This window comes from Rana temporaria, chromosome 5, assembly GCF_905171775.1.
Source record: "Rana temporaria chromosome 5, aRanTem1.1, whole genome shotgun sequence".
Classification (NCBI taxonomy): domain Eukaryota; kingdom Metazoa; phylum Chordata; class Amphibia; order Anura; family Ranidae; genus Rana; species Rana temporaria.
The window spans coordinates 246,073,037-246,097,136 of NC_053493.1; the positions used below are offsets into that span (position 1 = coordinate 246,073,037).

At 40.4% G+C, this 24,100-nt stretch overlaps 1 protein-coding gene across 3 annotated transcripts in view; it reads left to right on the top strand.

The window, feature by feature from the left end:
* Nucleotides 1-21,812, top strand: part of RREB1 (ras responsive element binding protein 1) — a 133,971-nt gene extending 112,159 nt beyond the window's left edge. For 2 of the 3 annotated variants that reach the window (XM_040353672.1, XM_040353673.1), the window contains 5 exons: nt 4,135-4,324; nt 6,682-9,388; nt 13,589-13,753; nt 17,542-18,246; nt 20,185-21,812. In XM_040353672.1, the coding sequence (XP_040209606.1) occupies nt 4,135-4,324; nt 6,682-9,388; nt 13,589-13,753; nt 17,542-18,246; nt 20,185-20,408 (3,991 nt within the window). In that variant the 3' untranslated portion in view covers nt 20,409-21,812. The remainder of the gene's footprint in view (nt 1-4,134; nt 4,325-6,681; nt 9,389-13,588; nt 13,754-17,541; nt 18,247-20,184) is intronic. The other variant, XM_040353674.1, reaches the window with a different exon arrangement.
* The last annotated feature ends 2,288 nt before the right edge of the window (nt 21,813-24,100 follow it).

A 24,100-nucleotide genomic window follows, 5' to 3' on the forward strand; every position in this document is an offset into this window, starting at 1 on the left:
ACAATACACATACCTTATGTAATAAATTGCTCTATATTTCAAATGATAACTCACCTTTGCAGCTTAAGGCTCCATGCACACAGAAGCTAAAAAAAAGCTATAAAATACGCCAGTAGCTTTGCAGGGAGCCTTTCAAAGTTTTTTTTTGCATTTTTTTAGCTTTTTTTTTTTTTTTTTTTCAATGGATAAAAAACCGTTGGCGCCAGCGGTTTGTGTTTTTTTTTCCCCCGCCAAAAACGGCACTTTGAATGCAAAAAAGTTCAGAAAAGTTCAGAAAAAAGCCAATAAACTCCAAAGCTCATTAACACAAAAAAACATAGAGTTCAGTTTATGGGCTTTTAAAAAAAAAAACGCCAAAACGCTGATAAACTGCAGTTTATCAGCTTCTGTGTGCATGGAGCCCAAGAACACATTTTCCAGCAATCTAGAGTGGGATAAAAAAACGAATTGTATGCACCTCTAAGTCCCATGTTTTATATTTTTATATATATATATATATATATATATATATATATATATATATATATATATATATATATAAACATGGGACGTAGAGGTGCATACAATTATTTTTTTTATCCCACTCTAGATTGCTGGAAAATGTGTTCTTGAGCTGCAAAGGTTGTATAATAATATATATATATATATATATATATATACACAGTAAAACCTTGGTTTGAGAGCGTTTTGCAAGACGAGCTAATTTTTTTAATAACTTTTGATATACAAGCGATGTCTTGATATAAGAGTAGCGTAATGTCACAACTGGGTATTAAAGAGAAAAGTGGCGCCTCTAATACTTTCTTTCCACTTCCATTTTTTTTTTTTTTTCCCCAAAGAAAGAGGGGGTGTATCCGTGACTTTGATACATTTTTATTTCTCGCTCATGCAGTGTATTAAAGAGTCTATAGAGTCAAGGACAATGTCGCACTGCCACATTGCTCTGAACTAAACTGCAGACTCCAGAGGAATTGGAGCCACTGGGATACCCTGTAGGAAGCGGCACACTTTGATGTCACAGACGGTGTCAAAGGATCATCCCAGCCTTCGACCATTGGGACCACCCAGCTAATTACTTAAACAAGACATCATGCAGTCAGCTAGCACACTTGTAAAATATCTATTGAACGTATTCAGTTTAAATCTGAGCAAATCCTATTTCTTTCCAGCATCATAATGTTCATAAACCTTCCTTATTTTTGCAATTCTTACTTATTTAGGTAGGGAGATGCAGGTTAAGAGGGCATAGGGATTAGTAGATGATGTGTTTGCTAAGATGCTGAGCACTTGGCTGCCTGTAAGACATTGGGATGGATTTGCTGCGACCTGCCTGATCATTGAAGAGCAGATTAAAGACAAGATGCAGGGAGACTTGTTGGGTATTGTTGGCAAGAAGTAAAGCGTCTTTGTGACAAGGACGTTTCCAAATGTTTCTCCCTGATGTCTTTCCATGCTGGTCTGCAGTTTGGCCTTCAGAGTTTGAAGACACGTCAACAGGTGTTGAAAGGTTTTTTATTACAAGTCTGTAGGTATGGCAAGGATTTGTTTTCCTTTTGTAGCACCCCTTATGGGAAAGAGAACTCCAATCATGATGCTGCTTTTAGTCTTGGGGGATGGGGCTGGTGTTGATAGAGAAGGCATGTAACAGAACTAGTAGTACTAGTCGCAGCAAAAACCCTGTCTATCATGTCCTATGTCCTCTGTTTTAGAGAGAGGAGTTTTATTCCTGATAGCAACGGTGTCGCATTATAACAGTTATTTAGAGCAAAACACCTTTAACTCTGGATTATAAACCAGATTGTACAGCATCCTTTGCTATTTGCATAATTTACGTAAGCATAAATTCACTCTCTCGTTTAATTATTCAGGTGTAAAGCAATGTAAGCTATTTTGGCCTGCAGATCTTAGTGGTACATTATGATACTATGAAAAGCACTACTTGTTTACTTTTCAGTTAGGCCTGGTTTATGCACTCCAAAAATAGATAGTCCTGTGGTCTAAGAGGCCGACTACCTGACTTGCTGCCAACTATAGCAGTGAGGCCTAGCTTATTAAAGGAATATAACACACTATAGAAGCATGTGAAAATAGCAGTTCACTGAACATGACCCTCGACAGCACAAGCTTTGACGAAACACGTCTGTGTCACCCGTCTGTGTTATTAACAGGTTGCTCAGAAAAAAGAAGGTCTTTCAAAGTAATCCTTGCATTCTACTTTATAACATGTAAAATAGAGAAGATTCCAGGCACATGTGTAATATGAAATCAAAAATGAAACTCTGTATTTCCTCCTTTGTACACAGGAGTACAAACCAGGGGCATTTATTGCAGATTCACTGAGCATTCCTCTGCTCCATCCGGCTCAGAAAATATAGAAAACCTGTCATGGGCTGCCGTTTCAGATCTCTCCTTCTGAAAATGTTAGCTGCCTGGCCTACTTGGTGATCTTCTGACTTCAATATTTTGAATTGCTTCCCTAGAACATATGTGGTTTCAGGGGATACTTGGTCTGGTCAATTAATCTTTGAGGCCAGAGGCAGCCAGGCAGGGTGGATTTGATTTAAATCAAGTCCGTTTAAATCACTAGTAAAAAGGCTTGATTTAAAGCAACTTGCTTTTGCGCTAAAAACATCGCCTGAAAACGCCTCATCGTCAAACGCTTTACCGTCACTTTCAAGTGAATTTAAATCACTAGTAAAAAGGCTTGATTTAAAGCAACTTGCTTTAAGCCTAGGTTCACACTGCTGCGAATTCAAAATCGCGGTAAAATGCACGATTTTACCGCGATTTCGCGGCTGCGATTTTGCCGCGATTTCGGCCGCAGTTTAATGTAAATCGCGGCCCGAAATTGCAAAAAGTAGTACAGGAACTACTTTTTGAAATCGCAGATGCGGCGTCGCACTGATTAGGACAGTGCCATTGCCGCCGATTTGAGATGCGATTTGACATGTCAAATCGCATCTCAAATCGTTCCAAATCGTACCCAGTGTGAACCAGGGCTCAATCATATTTTTTAAAGAGCAACTGTCATCTCTGTCCCACAGTGGCTCCTCTCCTGACCCGCTGTTGACTCACCGACAGTCCCATTCACTTTAATGGGACGGCTGGTGATGCGGCAGTGACGCAACAAGGTGAGGGACATGGCGGCAGCAGGTGAGTGAAAGACCGCTAAGGCCTCTCTCATACAGAGCCGTTTTTACAGGTGTTTTTGCACTAAAAATATCGCTTGAAAAACGCCTCATCGTCAAAAACGCTTTACCGTCACTTTCAAGTCAATTTAAATCACTAGTAAAAAGGCTTGATTTAAAGCAACTTGCTTTTGCGCTAAAAATATCGCCTGAAAAACGCCTCATCGTCAAAAACGCTTTACCGTCACTGCCCCCCCCTTGTGAAAGTGGCCTAACGGGCACTGCTATGATGGATCTGAATTGACAGGTGCTCTTTTAATGTAAGTTCTTATTCTTGCTGATAGTTAGAATCTTAAATATTTGCAAACAAAATTAAAGTTTCCTATTTAGAATAATAAGCTGTGAGCTGTCAGCATAGATTTGCTAGACAATGAGATTTAGGAATATTCCTGAACTTTGTTTTATCTCATAGTTATTGTGAAATTGTGTGAATGCATCAATGCAGTGCATGTTATCCCAGCTTGGATTAATTGAACGAGTTTACCAAAAATGTAAATATTGCAGAATATACATTCTCATGCTTCATAACTAAGCTCAATTTCTTGCTGAATAAACTCAATTATTAATGTATATTAAATAGAAAATGATATTTTAAATAGATTTACTCCAAAGGCATTTCATTAAAATACATTTGATAAAAAACAAAATGATTTAAATGAAAAATACCTGATTTAAATAGAAAAAAAAATGTTTTTTAAATCATTGATTTGTATCCACCCTGCAGCCAGGCAACTAGCATTTCATACGTTTGTAGTCAAAGGGCTATTGAAACCTAGCTTAATTTTTTATTTTATTTTTTATTGTTTTAAATGTGTGTGTGTGTGTGTGTGTGTGTGTGTACAAGGTTTTAATTGTATTAAAAAAAGTTTTAAAAAAATGTGATTACTTCTTTAACTCCCAAGCTCAGACATAATATGACAATTTTATTTTCTCTCTGACTTTCCAGGTGTGACATTTGTTGCGTTTCATTTCGCACCCATCGAGGTCTACTGCGCCACAATGCTGCAATCCACAAGCTACTCCCCAGAGATCCTACAGGGAAGCCTTTTATTCAAAACAACCCTTCCATCCCTGCAGGCTTTAACGATTTGGGCTTTACGGACTTCTCTTGCAATAAGTTCCCTATCATTTCTCAGGTAAATTTGCCAGGGTATAACTGAATGGGCAGAAATGCTTTAAAGCAATAGCAAAAGCTATAATTTGCTTATCACTAGAATGAGTAGACTTTAAACTCTGACATACCCGTCAATATTTTCCTGATTTGTTATTAACAGTTTGAGGCTGAATATTTGTTCAGAGTAATATCAGCATTGTAGAAGATCAAGGTCAATACTTTGAACAAGCCACATAATAAAACTACCCATCCTTTTACAGCTTATAAAGCTAATTTTATTACACGTATAGTTCATTCAGGAATTATAATGTACATACTGCCGGCAGAGGGAGTAAACGTGGCATCATATTTAGGGAATCGAGTCTTTCGGAAAATCATAATTAAATTGTGGTTTACTAAGTGTGCACATTTTTATATCCAATTTTTTTAAAGGGAATAGCCACATTACCATAGCTTGGTGTTCCTAGGTGATATTGTCATAAGAACAATCTCCCTATTTGTACACATTATCTTAGTGAGTACAAAGGCAAATTTTATATATATATATATATATATATATATATATATATATATATTAGGATCACATATACACATATGAGTGTTAGATTTGCATTCATTAACTAAAATGTGTGTATGTAAACATTTTACCTTTTTAAACGAATAGTAATTTTGTTCAGTCATTTTTTGTTTGAGGCACTCTTCCCAGACATTATAGCCCGGTTGGTGACATCACAATATTATCCACTGTAGTTTAACTGTACTGATTGATCACCGACCCACCTTAGTCTGCTGACTAAACAGTAAAGGAGCATCACTGCACAAGGACTGTAAAGGAGCATCACTGCACAAATAAACAAATCCCTCTGCTCTTCTGCTCTTTTCTATTGTTAGACTGACAGCATTATGCAATGCAGTTGAGCCTTACTGACTAACAGTGCTGCTTCTTTCTTGTTCAGTCTAGAGCAGTGGTCTCCAAACTACGGCCCGGGGGCCGGATGTGGCCCTTTGGTTGCTTTCATCTGCCCCTGGGGCACCATTTCCTTCACGGACACAAAGGGGCAGAGTTCCATCCAATGACACCAACAAGGGGGCCCAATGAGACCAATGATGGGGGACCTTTCCTCCTAATGACACCAAGACGGGCCACAGTTCCTCCCAATGACACCAACAATGGGGCACAATTACTCCCAATGACACCAAAGATAGGGCACAATCCCTCCTAATGACGCATACAATCGGACGCTATTCCTCCCAATGACATTAACAATGGGGCCCAATGATGGGGCACAATTCCGACCAGACACCATTGATGGGGCACAATTCCTCTCACTGACACCAAAGACGGGACATTGTTTACTCCATCTGATGCTGGCCCTTTTTCTACTCCCGATGGCCACAATCCAACCTCCCTAAAGTCTGAAGGACAGTAAACTGGCCCTTTTGTATAGAAAGTTTGGAGACCCCTGGTCTAGAGTACTGCTGAGTTGCATGAAACCAATTTAAAGATAAATCAAATTCTAGATGTTTAATAAATGCATAATTGAATCAAGTTTGAACTTTTCTGTCTGGAGAGGAGCTTTAAATGCAGCCATATTTTATGTTAGATTTACCAAATTCAAGGAGTTTTTATGAATCCTAAGCCAAATATACTATTTATCAGGTTTTCATAATACAAAATAGATCATTATAAGCTTCATACAGGCTGTTCTGTTACTAGATGCACTTCTCGTATACAGTGACAGCAGAGGGCACTGAAACAGACTGTGCAACTTTGACAGCAAGTCCTAAAGTCAGATTCATTCAAACCATCTGTCATTCATTGGACTGTAAGCAGTTCATACCTTAGATTCTGGCTGGATTGGTTTAAATCAATTTTATTCCCAAGTAATTATAACTAATTGCTTGGGCATCAGGAATAAAGTTAATCTCTGGGAGGGGCATGTCTTAGATATACTGCTGCTTTTGCACTAAGCTGCTATTTAAAAATGGAGAACAAAAGAAGATGGTCAGCTGTGTGTTTTGTGCAAAGGGCTAGATGCGGTGTATCACAGCAAGACATGCAATGCTCTTTGGGTTTCTATAGCAGTAAAGGGCTTATCATCCTAATCCCCAGTTCACAAGGCTTTAGATGGCATGTGGACAAAAAGAAAAAAAAATACTGGTCTGCCCTTAGACCCAGATCGACATTAACCCATCCACGGCCAGAGTAGGACATTATATCTCTAGATATAAATATGTTTCTGAAAGTTCATGTAAAATCAATGTGTATATGTACATACTGTGTATGCAAATGATTGTACTATATACACGCTAGTCTATACAGTAAAGTATTTTTTGTTTTAAACACCATATTGAGTTGTCTTTTTGCCTGTGTCCTAGGTATGGTGTGAAACCAACTTGCGTAGATGCATCAGTGAATTGCACAGTTTTATCTGTGACTCCTGCAACAAGGCATTTCCAATGCCATCTGCTCTCAAACTGCACATGGAAAGCCACAAAGATGATCGGGTAGCTAATGAGCACAAAACTGAAGACTCATTAGAGGATAGTGAAGACAAGAAATCTTTCATGGAAGCCCTTGGTCTGCAGCACACCAAAGACACGAAGCCAGACAGTGTGGAGGACAAGTCACTGGAAAGTGCCCATGGCACGCATATAGAAGCTATGAAGAGCAGCCTACCTCGTGAGCTCGGTAGCAGCACAACCGTGCTAAAGTTGTCCCCCATAGAAGCATCCTCTGTGGGTGGACGTTTTGCAGTACTGCCACCAACAAGAGAGAACTTAAAATTGCTTTCTCTGCAGCCTTTTCAAAAGGGCTTTACTGTACAGCCTGACAACAGTATTGTAGTAAAACCAATCTCTGGAGAACTAGCTGATATTCAGCAAATATTAAAGATGGCTTCTTCTGCATCTTCTCAGATCAGTCTTCCACCTTTGTCTAAAACTTCTCCTGCTGCTTTCAAATATATGCCACCTCTTAAGCCAAAGCCACCGATGACCCCTCGTACGGTTGTTGCTGCCTCAACACCACCATCTGTAGTTGCAAACCAGCAGACCTCTCCAGGCTGTATCAGCCCAAGCCTTCCTCCTCCACCGATAAGATTTATAAAAAATAGTGTGGAATCTTCCACAGGCGCTGTATATTTGCAATCCAGATCCGGAGTGACTTACAGTTCCTCTGCTCAGAATTCCCAAGTACCCACCTCCGAATTGATGAGTCAGCAAGACCTGAAGACTCAGCTAGAACAGGACAGTATTATAGAAGCCTTTTTTCCTTTGGATTTGGAGGCAAAGATCAAACAAGAAGGAGTTGAAGGAGATCTGAAATTAAATATTCCTGGATCAAATGGCAAGAAACCAACCCAAGCTAGAAAAGTATTGTATCCTTGCAGTTTCTGTGATCAGGTATTTTCATTCTCCGGTGTATTGAGGGCTCATATACGTACTCACTTAGGGATATCGCCTTATCAGTGTAATATATGTGATTATATTGCAGCTGACAAAGCAGCACTGATACGACATCTTCGAACACACAGTGGTGAGAGGCCGTACGTATGTAAAATCTGTCAGTACCCTTTTACTGTTAAAGCAAACTGCGAGCGACACCTGCGCAAAAAGCATCTAAAAGTCACCAGAAAAGATATAGAAAAAAACATTGACTATGTATCTACAAACAAATCTGAAATGGTTGATGCTGTCTGTTCTCCAGACACTGTTTGCAAATGCTGTGGAGAGGACTTAAAAAGCTACCGTGCCCTTCATATACATATGAGGAGTCACACCAACTTTCAGAAAAAGAAACCGTTTCAGTGCAAAGAGTGCGGCACTGCCTTTTCTGCCAAAAGAAACTGCATTCACCACATTCTTAAACAGCACCAGCATGTACAAGAGGAAGAAATAGAGAACCATGTTTTATTATGTGCAGCCTGTAGTCCAGAGCAAACTAGATCAGACACTCCACTTTTGGAGGAAAGCACTTACCTTGATCGGAAAGCAACCACATCTTATGTAGAATCGCAGAATGGATTTCTTCACGGAGGGGTATCTACTTTTAAACTTGAACCTACTGCCAGTTTTCCCATGGAGCTTGATGAGCCCTTGGACTTTTCTCAAAAGAACAAGAACCCTACTGGGTTACAACAAGTGAAGGAGGAGCACATCTACAACTTGTCTCTTGCCTCTTATGATTCCTCTATGGAACCCATTGACCTGTCCATGCCTAAATATTCAAAAAAGGACAAAGATAACTCACAAGTGCAAGAAAAGACACAAGAGCAAGTAAGTGGCCCCATTGGCCAACAGTACAATTGCGAGCCATGCCCATTTCCCTTAAGTGCCAATGAAATTCTAGAGAAAGCTGCAGCTATTACACATTCCAAACCAGTGAAAACCCCTGTGCATTTGACTGTCCCAGTCATTTCCCCTGCTGTTCTTGGAAGTGCAACTATCCTTCGTCCTTTGAGGCCTAAGCCACCTCCTCTCTTGCCAAAGCCATCAGTTTCTAAAGAACTACCACCCCTGGCTTCCCTTGCACAGATAATTTCTTCTGTATCATCTGCTTCTACTTTACTGAAAACAGATTTAACACCCACTTCTCAAATCGCTGCCAACAACCTATCAGCCACTGACAAATCTGTGGCTTCCAATGCGACAATCCATCAGAAAGAACCCGTGGTTTCCAGCGATGCTTCTCAAAGTAGTATAAATTCTGTAAGCCCAGCTGATGTTCGTACAGCTGCTGCTTTAGTCATAGGAGCAAAGAAAAGGGGCAGAAAGAAAGGAACAAAAAATAAACCTAAAGTGACTGCTGGTGTCGACCTGGAATCAAGTGGTGAGTTTGCAAGTGTTGAGAAAATGTTGGCCACAACTGACACTAACAAATTCAGCCCTTATCTGCAATCCACTGATCATATTAAAGATGCTATGGACAAAAATGGCACCAGTGAGGATGAGAGAGATAGTGGTGAAGAAAAAAGAGGAAAGAGAAACTCTTATTCAAACTCCTTACAAAAAATAACTTGCCCTTACTGTCCTCGCGTTTTCCCCTGGGCCAGCTCCCTCCAGAGACATATGCTCACCCACACAGGTAAGAGATTCTAGACTGCTGCAATGTTTCTTAGGCTTGCTGTATATTTAAATTAAGCACCCAAAATATAGTGACTCTTTTACTTTGACAGTCATGAACTTTAACCTGTACTAAGCAGGCAGGTAGGTTTATTTTAATAGAGATGTTAGATGTCTCCTTTGGAAAAAAGCCTTCCTGTTCACATTTTTTAGCAGCTTAAAAGAATGGGTTTTGGACAAAAAGTGATACTCACCTAGGTGGATGCAGTATCGATCCCCCACTGGTTCTGCACAGAGAATTGAGTGATCAAACGCCTAAATAGTTCTGTTCTCCCCCTCCGCTCTGAGGAGAAAGCCATGACTGTCAGTCACCGGCTCTCTGCTCTGCCCCTCCAGCGCTCACTGGCACAATGGGCTATAGGGAGTGGACTCAAGCTCTCGGCCGACTGCGGAGAGGCTATCGATCCAGGCTTCTGGGCAGATCCCAACCATATGGTCAGGATCTTTTTAGAGCCTGAACAAGCTCTGTAACATCAGCCGACAGCAGACTTCAGCCAGTTGGTTGAAAACAGGTCACACGAGTGGGGAACAAACTGCCCTCCTGTGACCCATAGGAGACATATAGCTTTGGCTATACAGTACTAATCTTTTAAATTCCTGCTTTTAATGGTTTACCAAACTATCCCAGTTGGCAATGTGCTCTCAGCTAAACTTTCATACCTTCAAATGACTGGTGTAATAGCTGGTCAAATGCAGCATCATGGCAACTGCAGATGTAAATATAGGCCAAGGTGGCTCCATCTTCAGTTAAAAGGGTAGGAGGGTTTAGTTCTGCTTTCATTTCTTGTTCCCAGCCAGTTACAGTAAACATACTAAAGCCAGCGACAGCCAGCATTTTTAGGACTCGTGCACATGAACATAAATACAGGTGTATGGGCGTACAGTATAACATATGCTTGTATTTCCAGTGCCCGTGAGCCCCAGCTGATGTGTACTTCTGCCCTTAGTTCTATATTGACATAATGTGCCGTACACAAGTATATGCCTATAAATGCTGGAACTTGCATTTACGTATACTCATGTAAGGGCAAATGGTCCCAAACTCAAAAGCTCCTGCCCACATATATGTTTGTATTTACATCTGTGTGCAATGATGGTCATGGCAGCCTACATAGTAATCTTGTTTCATTCCAATAAAAGATTTGTATATGTGTGTTAAAAAAAATCTGTTGTCATGAAATAGTTTTTTTAGCGATGGAAAAAAGAAAACTGCGCCAACTAATATATATACTCAGCAAACAAGGCAGGTATAAATATAACAAAATGAACAAAGTTCAAATAGAGGTTGAATGATGGATAAACGCCTCAGATATTGGAGATCAGGACGAACAACACCCAGGTGCACTTGACATCCGTGGAAACCACCACCACATGAAGAGCAGCTTACCAGATTGCAGATAAACAGCAGTGTATAATGATCCAACAGCGAGATGAAACCAGGGTGAACGGAACCACAGTGGGATTATCCTCAGGGTATGGAGACTCAGATGCGTGTCAAACGACCAATCCGTGGGTCATACCATAATAAATGGAAACCGGACCATAGCGTGATAACGTTTAAAAATCAGGTTTAATAAAGTTAAAATCCTACTCACAGACATCCATGAAATGTAGGCATGTACAAACAAACGCCGGCTGGCACAATAGGAGCCCTTCCTCCTTGCGTTGAACACGGTGACGTCACTGCACACGTCTTCATACTCTGAGGATAATCCCACTGTGGTTCCGTTCACCCTGGTTTCATCTTGCTGTTGGATCATTATACACTGCTGTTTATCTGCAATCTGGTAAGCTGCTCTCCATGTGGTGGTGGTTTCCATGGATGTCAAGTGCACCTGGGTATTGTTCGTCCTGATCTCCAATATCTGAGGCGTTTATACATCATTCAACCGCTATTTGGACTTTGTTCATTTTGTTATATTTATACCTGCCTTGTTTGCTGAGTATATATATTAGTTGGCGCAGTTTTCTTTTTTCCATTTGTATTTGTGTTTGTATCACGTGATTGCAGCCTTCTGGTTTTTACGCCTGATTATCAATTTTTCCGGTTAGCGCAGTTTTTTTCTTTATTTCTAAGTCTTTTTAGTGAGATTCTCGGCCTCCACTGTAGCAGTAGAGTTTTGATCAATGATACGGGTGAAACACATGACCATCTACAATATCCTGAGCTGCGCTCTCTACTTCACCCACATGTGAATATATACATATGACATACAAGATACATTTAATAAAAACCATGAACAATAAAAAAAAAAGACAGAAAAAAAGTTCACATGTCAGAAAGTCCTCTTATCAGAAGTTCATATCAAAGTTGGTTTTCCACCATCAATGAAATGGAAAATCTGTGCATCAAGAGCCATCATCGCCATGGTAAAAATACACACTTACTAGCTTTACATGACCAAATAGTCACAAAGGGCCCATTCAAACTGCATTGGGGTCACCACACTTCCCTTGGTATAATTCTCAAGGTGGCCAGGATTCTTACAGAGATGCTTCGCACATCGCCGTTCCAGCTTCCCTGGATTAGGCAGCAGCACTGCACAGCACTCGAATAACGTTATGAATGGAGAGTGAGGAGGATGGAGTATGCGCTCAGAAGACAGGCAGCAATAATAACAGAGCTCGGTCACTGTCCTCCTTGGCACAGCGGCGACTCAGCCCAGGAACGTGTGGGATAGTCTGGGGCTCTCGGCCTCCTTTCCTGCCCGGCTCCTGTGCCCTGACTCCTCCTCTCCACGTCCAACTCCACAGCCTGCTGACTGGACAGTGAAGAAGCAGCACCCCAAATGCAGTGCGTATACAGGCACCAAATCGCTTGGCACCGCGGTACCATGCGGTCTGGCTCTTGCATAAGCGTTCGGGAGCGCATACACATGTTCTGTTTCATCAACGTGTGAACAGGCCTCAAGACAAATAGCGAAGCTTACATTACGTGATTACCAAAATTCTGGTACCATATGAGCGTTTCATACTTTCAAAAAATGTGTCCACAGCACACTTAGCCTAGGTTCACACTGCTGCGAATTCAAAATCGCGGTAAAATGCGCGATTTTACCGCGATTTCGCGGCCGCGATTTTGCCGCGATTTCGGCCGCAATTTAATGTAAATCGCGGCCCGAAATCGCAAAAAGTAGTACAGGAACTACTTTTTGAAATCGCAGATGCGGCGTCGCACTGATTAGGACAGTGCCATTGCCGACAATTGCCGCCGATTTGAGATGCGATTTGACATGTCAAATCGCATCTCAAATCGTACCCAGTGTGAACCAGGGCTTAGATGTATAAAACTCAGCGCAATCAAACAAAACTAAACATGGCATATAAATCACTTTCAAATGTATGAATAGTAACTAAAAAACAAAATGCGACGCAACATCCACTTATATGCAAATGATTAGTGCAATTTGTGGTGTGGGAACACACGACAACAGCTGCAGCAATAATTTATATATATATATATATATATATATATATATATATATATATATATATATATATATATATATATATATATATATATATACACATTAAAGAGCATCTTCAATTAAAATTAAAAAAAATCCTTAAAAACAATCCCAATTTAATAAAAATGTAAGCCATAATGCAGCGCGACATAATAGTTGTGTTTAGAAGAGGTCAGTCTGGCGTCTGTGTGATTGGTACTATTGTGTCCCCAAAGATTGGCATTTGACAGAAAGGAGATTTGCCTCATTCCTGCAGTACAAGGGGAGACATGGATATCCATGTAATTAGGCAAAGTGTGATCACATGACAGCTTGGAAGTAAGGACTGGTCTATGTGATCTCCTAATGAAGATTTAGCTGTTAATTAGCAGCAAAACGAACAACTCCAAAGAGATTAAAGCAGAGTGGGTTTTCATAATGCTGCTTTTGTGTCCAGGCTAGAGAGGCTCTCTTGTTCTAAAGGGTATTGTTGCCCTCCCTTCTCCCTCCTCTTTTGCTTCAACCCACAAAACTCCTGACTTATGTGTCAAGTTATTTCTATAAAATTACTAGATAGCGTATTTATCTATCTCCATATCATCTGGTACCTTCCCATCTTGGGATCTGTTTCTCTGCATTGTTTTGATTTTTCTTTAAAGAAACCATCAGATTAAGTAAACCATTAGGTCAACTTTACACTTTGTTTCCTGCTCCAGGTCAGAAACCCTACCCCTGTGCACAATGCGATGCCTTCTTTTCTACCAAATCTAATTGTGAGCGCCATCTCTTACGCAAACATGGAGTTGCCAACCTCTCCTTGCGAAGAAACGGTCTTGTGGGCCATTCTAAAGAAAGTGATGCTGGATCACACGATAGCACAGGTAGCGCTTTCAACAAGTGTAGGATTTTTTTATTACTGTGAGGGGAGAAGCATTCAAAATATTTGGTGGTGTAAATGTTTAAAAACGATGATGCATGCGTGCATGCGTGCCTTTTATCATTTTATTTCATTCTTCCTGACCATCATACAAAAATTCTGTATGTCCTTTTGAAAGCAAAACATTTAAACATGTATTGATCTGCACACTTAATGGGATTTCTAATTGACCTGCATTTTTATGTCCATACTGTATACTGCATCTTTGATGCACGTTCAGCCCTGGGCCTCACAGCGTCATTGGTTTTTATGGTGAAGGCATATCTGTTTTTGGTTTTTTATTTTTCTTATTGAAAGTAGAAAATTTTAAAGTAAATCTAAACTCAAGAATAAAAATGTAATATACTGTAGCATACCAGTCCTTAGATGTGCATTTGTTTTCTTGCTGTTTCTTAGGGCTGCACGATTCTGGTCAAAATGAGAATCACGATTCTTTTGCTTAGACAAAAGATCACGATTCTCAAAAATGTAATGCCAGAACCCCCCCCCCCCCAAAAAAAAATTAATAAACCTGTGATTTATCTGAAAATATAAAAAAAGAGACCAGTGATATGTCTATAATGTTAAAGATCATATAACTCCTATGAATAAAGCAGAATAAAACGTTGATTCAGATTTTTTCATAGGAGTTATATGGTCTTTAACATTATAGACATATCACTGGTCTCTTTTTTTATAGATCAGAAGCAGTACTGCCAGCAACCATTGGGTGGCGCATGGATATACACAGTTGTACAGAACGGTGAGAAGGTTTAATACATCAGAAGCAGTACCATGGGCAACCACTGGGTGGCGCATGGATACAAACTACTGTTGTGAGAGAAGCTCAGGCATCTATCCAGCGGCGCAGGCTGCTGACGTCGGTTTCGATGTTGGCGGCATTTGCGTTCCACACGGTGACATGTAGGAGAATCGTCGGTCATTCTGAGGGGAGATCGCGGAGGAGGAGAATCGAAATCGCGATTCTCTCCGCGATTAATCGTGCAGGTCTACTGTTTCTGCTAAAAATGCATGTCCTTGTAACATCCTGTGCACTGACTGATAGATCAAGCAGTGTTATCAGTTTTACCAGCTATTATCTGTGCACTACAAAAAAAATGCCAGCCTCCCTGTGTAAAGGTGGCTTTACACACCTCAATTTGTGATTGAGATATGAGCAATCACAAACTTGTGATTCCTTATTGAATAAAGTCTCATTGAACCCATACTATGAAAAACTCTTTTAACAGAGTGTTTATACTCACAAAGCCACCAAAGCATTTGTTTGTGTAGAAAAATATATACCTGGTTGATCCTGACTTCAGCTGTCCCGCCCATATTCTCTGTGTCCCCACTGCAGGCTGAGATTGTGTAGATCAACTGGTGTCCTCTATGGAGCATGCTCAGTTTCAGTTCCCTTCTAGGCACTTAATTTCCTAGTTTTTCTTATCTTTACAACCCACATGACTGTAGTCGCACATCTGGGTGAATACACAGTAGTAAATGACACTTCCTCCCCCTCCATGTCCTCCTCCTATTACTAAATACTATGGTGATGGGAAACCGTGTGGTGATTGATTACATTCACTAACAAACTCACAAAAATGCTTAATTTTAATATAAATCAGTATTCAATATGTCAAATGTTATTGCTAATACCTGTAAAGTAAAAAAAGAGCTTTCGATTCAGATGCCGTCTGAACAGAGAGAAAGCTAGTGTCATCTCTGACCCCAGGTAGGGGGCGTAAGGGCGTGCTGCCGCCGGCTTGCTCCCGATGTGTGTAATCACAACGGATAACGTGTGGACTTGATGTCCGCCTAGCACCCACCGATCATCAGCCTCAGAGACAGAACTGCAATCTGCCTATGTAAACAAGGCAGATTACCGGTCTGACAGGAGGGAAGGCATGTGTCTCTGCAAAGCAGGGACTAGGATCCATGTCTTCCCCTAGTAAAAGCACCTCCCACACTGTAGTAAAACACAGGCTAGGCACACAGTTGACCCTTTGATTGCCCCTGTTAACCCCTTCCCAGCCAGTGTCATTGGTACAGTGACCATGCATAATTGTAGCACTGATCACTGTATTGGTGTCGCTGGTTCCCAAAGTGTCAGTGTCAAAATGTCTGCCGCAACATTGCAGTCCCGCTGTGAGTAGCTGATCGCCACCATTACTAGTAAAAAAATAATTATACAATATTATAATTAACAAAAATATGTAGCAGAATACATATTGGCCTAAATTGATTATTGGGCAGGTATTGTAGTAGAATGTAAAAAAAAAAAATGTGTGTGTGTGTATAATTTTTTTTTTATTTTTATTTTCAGAATTGTCTTTTTGTTGTGTTTAGCGCAAAAAAATAAAAAACGCAGAGGTGATCAAATACCACCAAAAGAAAGATCTATTTTTGGGGGGAAAGGGACATAAATTTTATTTGGGTACAGTGTTACACAACTTCGCAATTGTCAATTTTCGAATTATCTAATTTGAATTGCTGTTCTGAAACTGTTTGCTTTTTAGTCATGTGACCGGCACAGCACCAATCAGGGCTGGCCACACAGAGACTCACACTATAGAAAGCATACATCAGCAGAGTAAGAGAAGCCAAAGAACAGGGAAAAATCATGTGATCACACAACAGTACTGCAGGAATAAGGCGCTTAAAGGATTTAAAAAAAAATTCCAGTGGCATGATATATATGATTTATGTGAATGAATTATGGCAATTTAACACTTGTCTGTTTAGGATCACTTTAAAATATCAAATAATGTAACACGTTATCAATTGACAATACCATAAAAAACATTCATTAAACTGATCTGACACGCGCACACAAATATTCATTCGATTGATCACAATGCTTCACAAAATTATACTACAGCCGATCAACTTGCCGAGGGCCAAAATTTATCAAAAGCCCCCCAAATGAATCAAACAGATGGTCTGTGGTTTGACTCTTCAATTAATTCAACAAACGTTTTTGTTTAATTAACTGATCATATCGAAAAACATGTGTAGTCACCTTAAGGGTGGTCAGGAGAGAATGAGGGGTTTGTAGTCCAAGTTAGGAGTGCATCCTGACTCCTTAGATTAAGTGTAGTCGGTGAACATTTTTACTCTAGGACAGGAAGTGTGTTACTGACAGGATCACCAGAGGAGAATAAAGGGGGAAAAAAACAGAAATAAGGAAAGTAATGCAGCCACCACATCGAATGCCTCGTACACACGATTGGAATTTCCGATGGGATAAAATCCGATGGAATTTTCCGTTGGAATTTCGTTCAAGCTGTCTTGCATACACACTGTCAGACCAAATTTCGACCGGCCAAAACGCGGTGACGTAGAACACTACGACGAGCCGAGAAAAACGTTCAATGCTTCCGAGCATGCGTCGGCTTGATTCTGTGCATGTTTTTTTCTCCTTCGGAGTTCCACACAGACGATCGGAATTTCCGATAGGATTTTTTCCCATCGGGAAAAAAATAAAACATGTTCCATTTCTAAACTCCGAAAGAAAAAAGTCAGATGGGGCCCACACATGGTTGGAATATCTGATGAAAAAATTCCGTCTGACTCTTTTCATTGGAAATTGCGATCGTGTGTACAAGGCATAAGGTTTAGTAAGCTGAAGTATATAACATTTTTGTTTTGGGTTTAGATGCACTTCAAATACTTGGAAAACAATTTCAGCAGCTGCAGTGGTCTATGTTTTCAGAGCACATTTGTTAAAAGTTGCCTTGTTTTTCTTTACAGATAGTCAGTCTGATGCAGAGTTATCAGCAGCTGAAGCTGATGTGCTAGATCTGACATCAGGGGACAGGGAAAAAGCGGAGCAAACTGAAGTTACAGAAAGCGAGCAGGTGTCCACGAACAAGCAGACTGAAAAACTAACACTAGATCAGGAGGCCAACCAGGATGAAGATGAACAGATAGAGGATGACGCTGTGAGCAACAAAAGCCTAGATCTCAATTTTGCAAGTAAGCTGATGGACTTCAAACTGTCACCCAATGGGCAGGCTACGAGCAACTCTTGTGATATTTGTGGGAAGAGCTTCAAGTTTCCGGCTACCTTAGGAAGACACAAGAAGGCACATTCATGTGAAAGCAGCGATCAAGAGAAAAGCAGTGACCATGCATGCAAGGATCTGTCAACTCACTCCTGTAACCCAGCTAATCATGATCTCTCAACGGAGTCTGGAGACCAGGAAGAGGAGCTCCCGGTTGACTTAAAGGTGTCCAGATCTCCTGTGGAGAGTGAGCAAGCTGAACATATAGCAGATGGTGACGAAGTCTTCGATGAGAAAGTAGATAAGCATTTGGACAAAAGTGATGATGATAAAGATTCCAAGACTGAGGGTAAAGGGACAAAAGCGGACAAAAGAAAGAAGATATGCACTGTCTGTAGTAAGCGTTTTTGGTCCCTTCAGGATCTCACAAGACACATGAGATCACACACAGGTTAGTTCCAAGGGTTTCTCTATTCACATGCAGTGGAACCTCGATTTAAGAGTAACTTGGTTTCAGAGCGTTTTGATTTGCGAGCAACTTTTTTTATTTATTTTTTCTGACTCTGCGAGTGTTGACTCGCAAGACGAGCAGAATTCAAGCTAAATATGCCTGCAGTACCTCATTTGGCCTGTGGTACGGGGGCGGAGAGCAGAAAATAGTCCTGCAGTACCTCATTTGGCCTGAGGTACAGGGGCGCAGGAGCTGAGAAAAGCCGAATGTAGTGCCTCATTTGGCCCCAGGTACGGGGGCGCAGGTAACGAGCCAAAGTGTCCTCTGGCCTTTTTTGGAAGTTTTCGGTGCTCTCTGGCGCCCCCCACATCTGGCCACATTCGGTATTGCATCCCATTGAAGTCAAGGCTGAACAAATTATTTTTGTTTCCATTGACTTCAATGGGAAAACTTGCTTTGATATGCGAGTACTTTGGATTACGAGCATACTCCTGGAACGGATTATGCTCGTAATTCGAGGTTCAACTGTATATTACATTTGGAAGGAGACATCACTATCCTAACTGTTCCTTGCATATTGTGCACTATCAGTGAGTGCACATGTTGGAAGGTTAGTACAAACCACATCACATGGCTGCCCTAGTTTTCTGTTTGACATGTTTTGGAAATCTACTATTTGGGACACAATCAACTATCATATCAATTAACTGTTCTTAAAATGTATGTGTACGTAGCAATTTTTTTTTTTTTATCTTGGGTTGAGTAAGGAATGAATAGAATCCTTGTTAAGTTAGGGTTGCTTCACACTGCCCCCGCTGCACTTTGGGAAAAGCGTTGCTAACATGTGGTTTTTGTGTGGGTTAGCTGTGCTTTCCCATGGACTTCTATTCTGTCCCACAGTTTTGGTGTGCTTTCTGATGGGGGAGATTCACCTTTGTTTCCTGTAATGAAAACCTAACAGGAAGTCTCCCCAAAGTGATGGCAATTCCTTTCTTTTATAGTTGTTACCAAAACTGGTGTCCCCTAACTTTCTGTTTCAAAGACAAGAGTCACCAGAATTAACAGATGAGTGAATCTCTTCAAGGGTGACACACCAATACAAACGTTACTGAACTTAAAGTGGTTGTAAACCCATTTATGCTACAGGTAAGCCTAGATTAAGGCTTGCCTGTAGATACCCAGGATATCTCCTAAACCTGAACGGTTTAGGACATGGGTCTTTAAACTACGACCCTGCAGTTGTTCAGGAACTACAATTCCCATCATGCCTAGTCATGTCTGTGAATGTCAGTGTGTTACAAGGCCTCATGGGATGTGTAGTTCTACAACAGCAGGAGGGCTGTAGTTTGAGGATCCCTGGTTTAGGAGATATCCCGTCCCCTGCATGTGACGATATCATCGGCACATGCTCACTGGGGCAAACTGAAGCTATGTGCCGTTGCTTCAGTCCATGTGCCCTTACCGGTGGCTCCCGTGCGCATTCTCAGGAGGGACGTCCTCTTGGCTCTGGCCAATGACAGCACCGGAGCCGCGATACTCAGAAGTAACCCCCAGGAGAGATGTTGCCACTAGAGGGGGGACGAGGACCGCTGCAGGGGCTTCATACTAGCTCATTATGCTTTTTTGTCTTGCAAGTTTTTTGTTTGTTTTTTTTAATTGGGTTTACAACCACTTTAACCCTTCCTTAAACTGAAACAAATCTACATTCTCTTTAAGTTTATAATTTCCAATTTGTGGTTTGATTTACTCACTGAACTTTTTGCCTTCCTCTGGATCAACTGTTGGGATGGAGTTGGGTGTATGGGATTGTACTGTGTTTTTAATTTTGTTTGTTTATTTTTTGTGGTTTAACTGGATGGACTTGTGTCTTTTTTCAACCTGACTAACTATGTAACTACTTTGTATCAATGTTTTAAATGTATTTTGTTGTTTTTGTAGGTGAGCGGCCTTACAAATGCCAGACTTGTGAACGCACTTTTACTCTAAAGCACAGTCTGGTACGCCACCAGCGGATCCATCAAAAAGTAAAGGATATGAAGAGCCAGTGCAAGGACACTGATAAAGAGGAGAAGCGGCTTAGGGGTGAGGAGGAAAGTGAAACGGAGTCCCTACAGAGCAGCACAAATCATGCATCAGAAAATGAATGCGACATCAAGTCTTAACGGCCACGCTGTAACCAGAAGCAAAAAAGTGCTGCTGAGGAATCATCTCAAAAAAATGAAACTGCTGCTGGAAATAAGAGCTCAAAGCAAGCAGTAGGGGTGGATGTTAAAGACACAGACATTTAAAGAAACTCCGATCGTAAATCTGTACAAAGCTCCAACAAAAAACCTGCATACATCTGTTATCAGAGGGGTCCTTACCTGTTGTGGGGATGAAATGAGCCAGAGATGTGGAGGGGTTGTCACCCTTCTGAATTGCTATGACAGAATCATACTTACACTTGATCCACTTTAAGGATGTTTTGACAGATATATGGGATTATGGCAGGCCATATCAAGTGCCATAACCTTAAAGTAAAATGCAAACTTTACATGGATTTTGAGTGCCTTACTACTTTATTATATTTTGCTACCACACTTTTTCAATATACAGTTTTATATGTATAAGAAATTTAAATAATTATTCAAAAAAAAAAAAAGGACATTTTTCATTAAAGCATTATTTTTCTTTTTACGTTTTTGAAATCTCGTTTCCGTACACCAATCACTGTCTTTCCAGAGGTGGACATTTAAAGTCATGGAGAAAGCCATTCAGAACTAAAGCCAATAACTGGAAAAAAATTAATATAAATGAAACCAACAGAGACGGTTACATGTAAGACCTCATTCATATTCATTCTATGAGTCTTGGTTTTTGCTAAGTGGACAATAGTGGAATGACATTCATCTGCGATGTGCTGAATGAGAATCTTTACAAAAATCAATGGTAGTTGCTACAACCAGGAAACAAAAAGATTTATATCTTTGAACTGTACAACTTGATCTACACACAACGTGTCTGAATGGTGTTACTATTTAGTAGTTCTACCTCCGACATACATACAGAGGATTCAGTGGAAACTTTACCATCCATGGAACTGTCCACCCCTGCCTATGTCTTGATTCTGTTTGCTTGAATTCAACAGCTTACTAGTCTCTGCATTTTGCAGAACCGTTTGGGCAATATTTGCCTTTCAAAGTTTACCAGGTAACTTTTGAATCCTGGTAATAATAAATATGTATAAATAGAAAATTCTTGACTTTTTTTTTTTTTTTTGTTCTTTAAATGTTAGCCTTTGGCAGTTCTCTTGCATTGCACCATTCCAACCCTGTTCTCAATTAAAAGAGAGGCTGTGCGCATTAGAGCAAGCGCAGACCTTGATGTGTCCCGTCATGGAGGTGGAGGGGGGCAGAGGTGGACTGTCAAACCAAGCAAAGAGTTCTGTCTTCCAGCATCGGATGCCTTAACCATCATGTCATGACCTTCGTGTTTCTTATGCAGGAATGTACTACTGGTGAAAAGGAGAAGCTACATTACAGTTTTGTGCTATGGCGCTTGAAGATGAGCCCTGTTTAAAAAAAAAAGTTAATGTAAATAGATATAAACTGCGTGTGAGTTGGTTATCTATGGATGTGGGTGGGTATGTGTGTGTGTGTATATATGTATATTTTGCATATATGTCTGCACACAAATACAAATGTATATGGGATATATATATATATATATATATATATGTGTGTGCGTGTGTGTGTGTATATGTATTTTATATATACACACACGCACATATATATCTTCTGTAACTGTGCAATTTGCCCTCTGCAGTTTGTTGCAATCTCCGAGATGTTGAACATGTTAAATATTTACGATTACATTACTATAGCCCTAATGCTTCCCTCTAGATCGCCTATGATTCTATAGCCATTATTATTTTTAATTTCTTTTATTCAAAAGGCCATAATGACAACGGTAAAATAAATAAATAGGTCCTAATACAGCCTATCATAGCAGAAGGCTTCTAATACCTCTATAAGGGCTCTTTCACACGGGCGGACCGTTCAGGCCTGTCAGTTTTTTTGGCGGACCTGAATGGGCGCTCAATGCAAGTCTATGGAGCGTCGGATGTCGGTGTTGACCATGTCCGCTGACATCCGATCCGCTAAAATCAGACGTATGGCGATACGTCGCCATCCATCCTATCGGATCGGGTGAGATCTGATCAAAACGGACATGCTGTTCGTTTTTCGTCCGATCTCCATAGACAAGCAGCGGCGCTCAACAAGCTCCTCCCCGCTCAGTGAGCAGAGGGACCTGTCATCCGCCGGTTCTGTGGCAACATATCCACCTCGTGTGAATGAGGCCTTAAGCAAAACATTCATATTTCAACTTGAGTTATGTATACAAGAGTTTTTCTATGCACTTACCGTCAGGCACTTTTACCTAGTACTAACTGCACAAAAAAATTGGCTTTTTTTTTTGTAAACTGTGGTCAGCAGTTGAATTTGTACAGATCAGAGTCACCATTATATCTAGCAAGCTGCAGTTCAAACAAAAAAAATAGCCCGTAGAAGCCAATTGCAAACAAGTGTGCTGCATTGTAAAAGCAAAGTAACTGCATGGAAAAACGCATTGTGTATATACTCTGCATCCTAAACATTTCAGCTTTAGCCCAGGTTCACACTGACTGCGGGTTAGAAATCGTGTGAGTTCAGCTGAGCTTGCACGATTTCATACCTGCATGTCAGTCCGACTTTGGGAGCGATTTCAGATACATCTGTGCGGGTTCCTGTACAGATGTCTATTGAAGTAACCCCTGAAGTCGCCAAAAGTAGTGCAGGAACTACTTTTGGGAATCGGTGCGATGCTGCAAAGTCGGCGTCGCACCGATTTGGGGCGGTGCTATTGCCGGCAATAGCCGCGGATTTGGCATGCAATTTGACATGTCAAATCGCATGCCAAATCGGCCCAATGTGAACGTGGGCTTAATGTCTACTGAGTCCAGTTATTGCAAGTATAAATGTAAACTAGTAGAAAGGTTTCACACCCAGCTTCTGAAATACTAAAGGTGAGTCGTTTGTATTTGGAGGGAAGCATCTTTTTATTTTTTAGACCACTGCACCCATCCTTTTTAAACTTCAGTAAGAATCTAAGCAAACTTGAGAGGGATCATTCAGTATAACACTGTCATTGTTATCTGTGCAATGCATGACAATCAACTGAATGACCAGTGGAACAGAGCAGCAGCTACTGCAGAATACATTGTAATTATATGTAAATTAATATATTTCACTATGAGAGGAGCAGTACAAAAATGTTGACACAAATGACTAATTCTGACAGATGAAAAATCTGAACCAGTGGTTCACATATTTTTATTTTATTTTTCTTCTTCTTCCAGGTATTTTTATTAATCAATTCAAATCAAATTAATTCAGTAAACCTATACCCCTGGACTTTAGTCATTTTATTATTTGTTGTTTCTCTGTAGAATATTTTGTATATCTCTAACTTGTCAGAAGGGTGGGACAAATGTTAGCAATAATCAAAATGGATTGAAAGCTTTATTTAAATATATTTGTACCCCGATAGGTATGTTTTTTTTTTTTCTTTTACCAGAAAACAAATATGTATTATAAGTTGTTCCCAGACTGTTGTGTCACTTTGGTATATTAAACTGTGAAGTATACACCATGATTAAACTCTGGGTGAAATGTAGATTTAGCTTGCATGTACGGCTTTTTTTTTGTCTTTTTTTTTTTTCCCCCTTTCTCTTTTTCTCAGGGCTTTGCAATTTGAATTTCCTCTATTGTTATTTTATTTTTATTTTGTCGTATCTGAGTTTAAAAATGAATTGATAAATATATTTAATAGTTTG